The 9,873-nt window shown below is 38.7% G+C and overlaps 1 protein-coding gene across 1 annotated transcript in view; it reads right to left on the reverse strand.

Annotated features, from left to right (window-relative positions):
• Positions 1–9,873, reverse strand: part of LOC107666670 (disks large-associated protein 4-like) — a 39,093-nt gene that overhangs the window by 16,823 nt on the left and 12,397 nt on the right. Inside the window, exons 3-9 of the mRNA XM_016458089.1 lie at positions 8,132–8,925; positions 6,153–6,219; positions 6,041–6,047; positions 4,838–4,936; positions 4,342–4,440; positions 4,006–4,148; positions 2,377–2,679 (exon numbers count right to left, since the gene is read on the reverse strand). Of these exons, the coding sequence (XP_016313575.1) occupies positions 2,377–2,679; positions 4,006–4,148; positions 4,342–4,440; positions 4,838–4,936; positions 6,041–6,047; positions 6,153–6,219; positions 8,132–8,925 (1,512 nt within the window). The remainder of the gene's footprint in view (positions 1–2,376; positions 2,680–4,005; positions 4,149–4,341; positions 4,441–4,837; positions 4,937–6,040; positions 6,048–6,152; positions 6,220–8,131; positions 8,926–9,873) is intronic.

The raw sequence follows: 9,873 nt of genomic DNA on the forward strand, positions 1-9,873 counted from the left end.
TCTTAACCACGGCTTGTGTACTGCATCATTACTGTGTCTGTTCCCCTTTCGGGCTTGAACTGATGGTAAAACGTCATCTATTCAAACGTCACTTCCTGTTTGTTGCTGCTGTGTGTTTTGAGTTTGCGCTCCGTCAAGTTAATTCTTTGTCATCTAATTTTTTATCTTAAAATCAATTTTATCCACCGTCATTAGCAGATCCATGAAAAACTTGCCCGTAAGTGCAGGAAAAAGTCTTGGAAGCTGAATGTAAAAAGCCCCATGGGAATCTCATCCTTATCTATCGATTTCCACGAATGGAACAGTTTGTATTTCAAAACATGGACTTGAACCAGTGCCATAACATGTTAAGCTCCATGCCATGATTCAGGTGAAATATGCTCCATGCAAGTCGGTCATTGTGAAAAAACTAGATGCATTGTTATATTGTTTCAGTACAAACATCCTGGGAGTTGGCCTACTATTTATCCAAGCCACTGCACAGACAAAACTCACTCTGAATGACTTTTGTCGCTTAATACAGCACTTCCCGGAAGCGCAATACAAAACATTATACAAGAGCCAGACATCAAGAGAGCGCGTAACTCTTCACAGAAAAAACATCTGAAAGAAATATGAGTGCATAAACTAACAGAAGCCTCTCCATCAGACTGTGTCTATAACACACAAACTATAATTTTCTCTAAGGCCTGTTATCAGATGAATGAACCTGTTTCAGAGCAATGCACAGCAATTAAATGCAAAGTGACACCTTTAACCAGAGCCATGTGTGTAATGTAAAACCTCCTCATGCTGTAATCATAAACACAGTGAATGCTCCTGTCTGACAGGGCGGTCAAGTTTAGCTGCTCTACAGAAGTCATATTAAAGATGATACTTCCCCATGGAAACTGACATGACAACTGTTTTGGGATCATTGAGCTGCATTTATAGGGTGTGTGTGAGAATGAGAGTGTATAAGTGTGTGTCATACATAAATTGTCTTTCAAAAAAAAAAAAACATCACAATAAAATATTATGATTAATTTAATAAATAATAACACTTATTATTATTATAGCCAATCAATACAATCACCAGACATGAAATATCTTTTAAAAAGACGTTTGCCATCTTAAAGAACACAATTCTAAAGCAAAATCCACACGTGTGTGTGTGTGTGTGTGTGTGTGTGTGTGTGTGTGTAAATGATAAACGTGCGTTAATGTCGGTCCGCATCATATGACCAGCAATATCTGATTCTCACCTGCTCTCGCGCTGGAAATGATGCTCAACTCGTCGCTGTTTCGCTCATATAATGAGATTTATATTAACGCAACATCATCACCATCATCATCATGAGAGCGTCCACGTCGCGGAAAGAAAGAACCGTGTGGAAACGCCTTAGTGACATGCAGCGGAGTATTGTTGTAGGAAACAACGCGTCGGAAATCATTACTGGACAAACGAGCTGTCAGTCACTGTTTTGCGTGCAAGCGATTGGACAACAGACCGATAGATACGCCCCACTTAAGTGTGTGACGCGAATACTAGGGCCCGCCCCTTCTGAGGATAGTCGTGAATGAAATGGAGAGGGGGCGGGTCTCTCTCTGTTCTCAAGTAGGCTATGCAGGAATTTGCAAAGAAAAATACTACTGTTTTGTCAAATTATTTGCAGAAATAAAATAAAAAAATAAAATAACATAAAATAAAATAAATAAAATATTTGTATATATAATTGTGCACGAGTAAATTAAAAAGAAACAGCAAAAAAATAAAAAAAATAAAAAATCATCACCACAACAAAAACACACAGTAATTATAAATTATATGTCCAAGGGGTCAAGGGAGGCAGTGCCTCTTGTAAAAAATAAAAATAAAAAAATTAATTCATTAAATAAATAAATAATAATAATATTAATAATAATAATAATAAAACCAAGGAAATAAATCAACAAGTTGTCACAAAAGGTGTTCAGTGTTTCCTTTATTCTGGGCAACAGCAATGAAAATTTTTTTGTTTTTTTTTGTGCTCTACAGTTTGTGTGTATCTAGAAATTAATATTAGAAATATTCACTTGAGTGAAAAATAATTAGTTCCCTACGTCTACAGTATAAATACTGGGCATGTAAGTAATAAAAATAAAAATGCTTAAAATATAAACTTTTGAATGACTGACTTTTGAACTTTATTGCACTTCAGTTTATTTTGTGTCATTAGATCAACAGCATGACTCCTTTATTTGAATTTTAAACAGGGGAAACACAATGAGCAACACCATCAAATCTTGATATGCATTTCTTTTTTAAATATTTTTGTAGCAGAAACGCACCAGAGATGTTTTGTTCTCGTTATTCTCTGAGCACTGGTCAGACTGGCTCTGCTGGTCTGTACTCACCGGTGCTGTTGCTGTAGGTGCGTACGGTCGTTGTGGTCGTGGGCGGCGGTGAATCAGAGTCCATCGAGGCCGTGTCGTCGTCTTGAGAACAGCCGGCCTGAATGGCGCGAAGGTAACTATGGCTGCGGGAGCGGAAGCATGTGGGCATGGGCATGTCAGGAGGCTCGCTGCAGCGGGAGTGAGGATGCATGTCCTCCAGCTCGTCTCCATAATCCTGACTCAGCTCCATGTCTCGCACCTGCTGACACAGCGACGGCTGATGTGGGCTGGCATGATTGAGAAAGAACAGTGACGGGTGCATGGCTGCGTTCAGAATGACATTACTGAATACTGCGCACTATGCATTATATACACACTGGCTGCCAAAAGTTCGGAATAATTAAGATTTTCAAAAGTTTTTGAAAGTCTTAAAGCTGCATTTATTTGATCAAAAGCACAGTAAAAATGTGAACTATTATTACAATTTCAAGTAACCATTTTCTATGTGAATATCTGTTCAAATGTAATTTATTTCTGTGATCAAAGCTGAATTTTCAGCATCATTACTCCAGAAGGAAGACAGCTGAGGACAGGAAGGGGACAGGGGTCACAGAGAGAAGAGAAGAGGCCGGAGATGAGAGAAAGGCCACAAGCAGCTCAAGCAGCTCTATAGGCTACTGCAGGGGTTTTCAAACTGGGGCCCGGGGACCCCCAGGGGCCACAAGGGAGTGAAAATGGGTCAGTGAAAATGTTTATGGTAAAAAAAAGTGTAAAAATTAATAAACAGAAGTAAATGGAATAAAAGATAAACAAAATAAATGAAACACAAATGCAAGATAAAAAAAATACATGAATAAAATAAGATGAAAATAAATAAATAAAATTAGTTTTAATGAATTAATGAAATTAATAAAATACAGATTAAATTAATAATATAAACATTTTTAAACAATTTAGGGAAAATTTTAAATAAAATTACAAATATTAAATAAAAAAAGAAATCAATAAAAGAGAAAACAGTGTAAATATAATATAATATATTTTAAATATAAACATAAAAATATAAATACAAGATTTAAAAAAATAAAAATAAGATGTAAATAAACAAATAAATAAAATCAGTTTTAAATAAACAAATAAACAAAAAAAAAATAGGATAAAATAAAAATAAATATTAGATTTAATGAAATAAACAGAAATTAAATTAAAATAAATAAATGAATAAATAATACATCTAACAGTACAGTACTATAATCAGTAGGAAAAAAAATATTATGATATTTTTCACAGTATAAATTGGGTCTTCATATAAAAAACTCTATGCCTTTTTCATATTGATCATATTTGGGGGGTCCGTGGCATCTACAAGATTGAAAACCCCTGGTCTACTGCACATAAAGCAAATGGAAATGGTAAAGCTGCAACAAAACTAGTGAAGAAACATTTACTTATTAGCAAATGTATTATCTTTCCAGTTTTTTGTGCAGAAATGAAAATCCATCCATCATCATAACTGATTTGTGTCATTAGTCTGGAGAACACAGGAGATCTGAAAATTGCTGCTCTAAAATGAAAAACACAATCTCCTCAAACAGTTTGACTATCCAATCAGACTGAAGCAGCACAGCTAACAACCAATCAGCAAAGTACCGTTTCCATTCAGCGTCCAATCAGAGCTCTTATAGCAGTTAGGGTGAGCATTACAAGCGCTGAGGAGGCTTTCTCTCTCTCCAATCACAATCCACTTGTCTGCAATGATGAAATGCAAGCAAAACCCAAACATCAGATCTGTGCTGTATGGAGAAAACCACCTCAGACTAAACATCTCAGAGTAGGAGAACTGTTTCAGGGCCAATAAAAACAGATTTTCAATCAGCACTCCTAATTTGAGAGGAGTTGAGGAAAGCAGCGCAGGTGCGACGTCTCCTTTGTGCGGTCAGTGAGGAGCTGCGGTCGGTCGGACAGATTTCTCCTCACTGCACTGACCTGACAGAGCGTCCGATCTGCTGCAGGGTGCTGATGCTGTGGAGGGGGGACCAGAGAGCCTCCAGATCCCCCTGCAGCATCGAGTAGTCCAGCAGACGGCTGGAGAGAAGGCAGGGTTACAGGTGAGACAGGGAGGAGCTTACAGTGCAGAAAGAGGGAGGTGCTTAAAACAGAGGAGGCGGGGCTTCAAACCAAGACGTTCAAGTCATTAAAGAAGGGAAACTTATAAATGTCGAAGAACACACACCAGCGAGAGAAAAACGCTATGTTCAGAACAGCATACTAACATACTGCTTTTACTATTTCAGCACAAGTATACTGTGCACAAAATGCAAATGTTCTGAAGCAGCAGTGATTTTTTAAAATAAAAACCGATTTTCAATCAGCACTCCTAATTTGAGAGGAGTTGAGGAAAGCAGCGCAGGTGCGATGTCTCCTTTGTGCGGTCAGTGAGGAGCTGCAGTCGGTCGGACAGATTTCTCCTCACTGCACTGACCTGACAGAGCGTCCGATCTGCTGCAGGGTGCTGATGCTGTGGAGGGGGGACCAGAGAGCCTCCAGATCCCCCTGCAGCATCGAGTAGTCCAGCAGACGGCTGGAGAGAAGGCAGGGTTACAGGTGAGACAGGGAGGAGCTTACAGTGCAGAAAGAGGGAGGTGCTTAAAACAGAGGAGGCGGGGCTTCAAACCAAGACGTTCAAGTCATTAAAGAAGGGAAACTTATAAATGTCGAAGAACACACACCAGCGAGAGAAAAACGCTATGTTCAGAACAGCATACTAACATACTGCTTTTACTATTTCAGCACAAGTATACTGTGCACAAAATGCAAATGTTCTGAAGCAGCAGTGATTTTTTAAAAATCTCTTTTTTGAATCACACAAAAATTAATTACATGCTACTCACATGTACCATCATGTGACAACAATATTCTTAGTGTGTTTAATTTTTTTTTTAAGTTTAATAAAAAAATTCAATGTTTCAATTTCTATTAATAAAAATATTAATCAGAAAATAGTGTATACTGCACTGTATTCAGTAAGCAATAAGCGAGTATACCATTGTGAACATAGTCTAAACTATCAGGGTTAGGAGAGGAAAGTGTTAGGATCAATCTGAAGAAAACATGTCCATGCCATATTTCTTCACAAAACCAAAAGAATAATATATGAAACTGCACAAAAAAAATCAGGCCTATTTGTAGGGTGGTTTAGTGTTTTATTATTGTTAAAGAAACATTGTTAGAAATATGGACTTGGCAACTAACTTAAATGAATAAGTTTAAGTACTAAAATGACTAAAACTGAAAAAATGAATGATGAAAATAAATGATGAAAAATGACACATAAAGCACATAAAATAATTAAAACCTACACTATTATTAAAATGAAAACGGAAAATGCATATATAAATAATGTAGTAGTAAATATTTAGTTTTACTAAAATAATACTGCACTGTAATAAAGTAATGAGATTCATTCTGACCAGACACAATCATTTTATTTAAATCAGCATAAAAGGCAGCACAACAAATGTAACACATACTTTGCCATTTTTACTAAACACCATTACTGTTTGAATGAGACTTCACTGATGACGTCAGATTTGATTTAGAAGCACATTTAAAAGTACAACAAATTGGATGCAAAAACAACTTTTTTGTGTGTTTTTGCAATTATATAACACAATCTGATCTGTACTAGATACCTGTTGAAAAAAATCACAATTGATTGATAATACAAATGCACATTTCATGTCCACAAACTGGGCAAAATAGCAACTGTTCAAGAGTATAAGATGTGTTTTCTTTACACGTGAGCAGCAGAAAGCTGGTGCGAGGCTCAGCATATGCAGGGGAGAAAGACCAGCTGTGCTTAATCTAGCAGACGAACAAGCACAGCTGGATTCTGATGCATGTATGAGAGGGAATCAACACCGATAAACTCATCCTGATCCAGAAGGCATGACATAATAGAGCTCACACCTCAGACGGGGTCTCTGGTGTCGTGACAGACCACCAGTGTGTGTTTCTGTGTTTGTACCCTAATGTATCTCCAGCCTTCTGCACAGAAACGGGTCACTGCGGTTGTGCATATAGAGCTTTGTTTTAAAGTGCCTCTATTATGCCATTTTTAAGGTTGCTAATATTGTTTTATGAGTTTCCTAAAACAGATTTACATGCATGTAAGTTAGTTTTCTAAAAAAATAGATTTAATTTTACCTCATTTCTAAATGATTGGAGAGATTGGCTCTGGATTGGTCTACCACGTACAGTGCGTGTCGGAAACGAAGCGTCCATTGCCATGACGGAATGACAGCCCAGAGACTTGTCAATACATAGAAAAGATGCTATCGATTGTACCTTACCAATTCGAGCCGGAGTCTGATGATGAAACGGTTGAACTAGCTGATCGACAAGAGACTGATTCGCAAGCACGACTGGAGCAGGACGTTTCTCAGTGGTAAGTGTCAAGTGTTAACAAGTTTGTGGTAATTATAAGGAACATTATGAAATGAAATAATGTTTTGGAGGCTGTTTTCAGATCTGTCAGGTGTTCTAACAATGTTGGCCATCACTGTAAAGTTCTATTTGAAAGCAACACAGACACTGTTTTTTTCATGTTCATTACTGTAAAGCTGCTTTCTTTAAGTCAAACTATTGTATAAAGTGCTATATAAATAAACATGATGTGACTTTACTGGAGTGCCGAATTGCAGAGCTCGTGCAAACACCCACAACACTATGACCATGATGCTTTCTTAACTGCTGTTTTCTCACCGCTGTCATTTCTCTTGTGTTTATTTTGTTATTGAGAGTAAAGTGCAAAACACATATTTACATATTTATCTTAACCCATGGGTGGAGTGGCGCTTTTGAGTAAACTTCTTTTTACTCATGAGCGAAGAATGAAAAAGAACTGTGCTGTGAGTATATCAAGGTCTTAAGAGTTCGTCTTAAAACTGCAGTATGCTTTAAAGCCAAAGTATCCTTTGGTTTTTACGCGTATGTGAAGGTCTGCGTACAGTGCGTGTGATTCAAATTTCATCAACAGTATAGTACGTGCATACTGTACATGCACCATCCGGTTTTTGTAACCACGCGCACTTTGTACATGCAGGTCATGTATGAATTGATTTTGCACTAATCGGTTGTTCCAAAAGATGGCAACACTGGCCCGGGCCCTTGTTTCAGACTAGTAAAAAACTAAACTAAAGAGACAGAACAACAACAAAATGTGACCCTGGACCACAAAACCAGTCATAAGGGTCAATTTTTCGAAATTGAGAGTTATACATCATCTGAAAGCTGAATTAATATTTCCATTGATGTAAGGTTTGTTAGGATAGGACAATATTTGACTGAGATACAACTATTTGAAAATCTGGAATCTGAGCGTGCAAAAAAAATTAAAATACTGATAAAATCGCCTTTAAAGTTGTCCAAATGAAGTCCTTAGCAATGCATATTACTAATCAAAAATTAATTTTGACCCATGCAATGTATTGTTGGCTATTGCTTATACCCGTGCTACTTATGACGAGTTTTGTGGTCCAGGGTCACAAATAGCCGAGACTGCAACAAGAGTCGCAACTTTGGTTTAAAAGTCTACAAAGACATTTTTATCGGTCAGAAGACAAAATAGCACAGACACAAAGACGAAGCTTTCTAGAGTGCATGTGTAGGTCGCCTGCATACGTATACACCTCAAATGGACCATACTTGTGCACTGAGGTGTGCTTCCACCACAGCAATACAGTACACAATAACCAAGTTTTATTCATGCACTCACCCTCCCGTGCACCTGCAGGACGTGGCAGCCCAGATCCTGCTGGACAGATTTAGACTTCAGCAGGGTGCGATCCAGCGTGGCCGAGCCCTTCTGGCACACCTGTCTGGAGGGTCCTAACGTAAGTGTGGACCAGGGTCCCCCTTTACCAAAGTTCCCATCAAACATCGGTCCTCGGCTTCCTACGACCCCCCCACCACCACCACCACCGCCAGGTCCCGGGAGTGCAGGGAGCCCCTGGTGTTTCAGGTCACTGTTACTCTTTGAGGATTTGAGCGTGTGCTCGCTCATTGTGCTGTAGCCCTGCATGAAGTACCTGGATGCCACCTGTCCACCTGGCCCCGGTCCAGATCCCACCGCTTGATGACCCAAAGTCATCATGGCCTTTGGGTTCCTATAGTTACTTATATCACTGTCCAAATCGTCAGAACTCCAGTATCCAGACATATTGGATCGTGGCCTCCGTTTGGCAGTTCCTTCGCTCTTCGCCCGGTCTTTGCTTTTGCTCCGATGGTGTTTGTCATCGCTGCTCGACGATCTGCTGTTGCGGCCGTTCATGTTTCCCTTGATGGCAGAGTTTTCCAGCGACTGGGATTTAGCGAACAGTTTCTGGACGGAGTGAACTAAGTAGCGTATTTTTCCCGGACTGTCAGTCCGCTGCTGTTGCTGCTGTTTGGTCGTCGTCACCGCAGTGCTTCGATGGAACTGTAACGTGCTGAAGCCGTCCTGTTGACCTGGCAGCTGTTTCTCGAACTGGTCTAGGAGGTTAGGCGGCAACCGGTTCATCTTTCCTGCCCCTAAATGCGAAAAGAGCAGGAGGGTCAAACAGCAAAGATTCAGAATGCATGAAGCAATGTCATAATTCAGTTAAAATCATAATTAATTTATCCAGTTGCTATTTAGCCTTTAAAGAATAAATGTAGCAGTATACAGAGCTGTATTTCAAGAAAATGCACATCATTTGTGACCCTGGACCACAAAACCAGTCATAAGGGTCAATTTTTCGAAATTGAGATTTATACATCATCTGAAGGCTGAATAAATAAGCTTTCCATTGATGTATGGTTTGTTAGGACAGGATAATATTTGGCTGAGATACAACTATTTGAAAATCTGGAATCTGAGGGTGCAAAAAAATCTAAATATTGAGAAAATCGCTTTTAAAGTTGTCCAAATTAAGTCCTTAGCAACTCATACTACTAATCAAACATTAAGTTTTGATATATTTACAGTAGGAAATATACAAAATATCTTCATGGAACATGATCTTTACTTAATATCCTAATGATTTTTGGCACAAAAGAAAAATCGATAATTTTGACCCATACAATGTATTGTTAGCTATTGCTACAAATATACCTGTGCTACTGATGACGGGTTTTGTGCTCCAGGGTCACATTTATGCTGCATTTTAAGAAACATAAAAAAGTCTTAAGTGAGACAATAAATAATAACCAGAAAATAAAATAACAAGAATATACAGTACATTCTGAAGGTCAAATGACTCTTTTTTTTTTCACACATCTCTGAGGTTTACTGGCCTTGAATCCATTGCTATGTTTGCTTCATCACTAATTGGGGCGGTTGTGGCCTAATGGTTAGAGAGTCGGACTTGTAACCCCAAGGTTGCACGTTTGAGTCTCAGGTCCGGCAGGGATTGTAGGTGGGGTGAGTGAATAACTCCCAGCGTGTGGGTGTGTGTGTGTGTTCACTACTCACTGCTGTGTGTGTGCACTTGGATGGGT

The sequence above is a fragment of the Sinocyclocheilus anshuiensis genome, unplaced genomic scaffold (genome assembly GCF_001515605.1).
Source record: "Sinocyclocheilus anshuiensis isolate Anshui unplaced genomic scaffold, SAMN03320099.WGS_v1.1 scaffold91, whole genome shotgun sequence".
NCBI lineage: Eukaryota > Metazoa > Chordata > Actinopteri > Cypriniformes > Cyprinidae > Sinocyclocheilus > Sinocyclocheilus anshuiensis.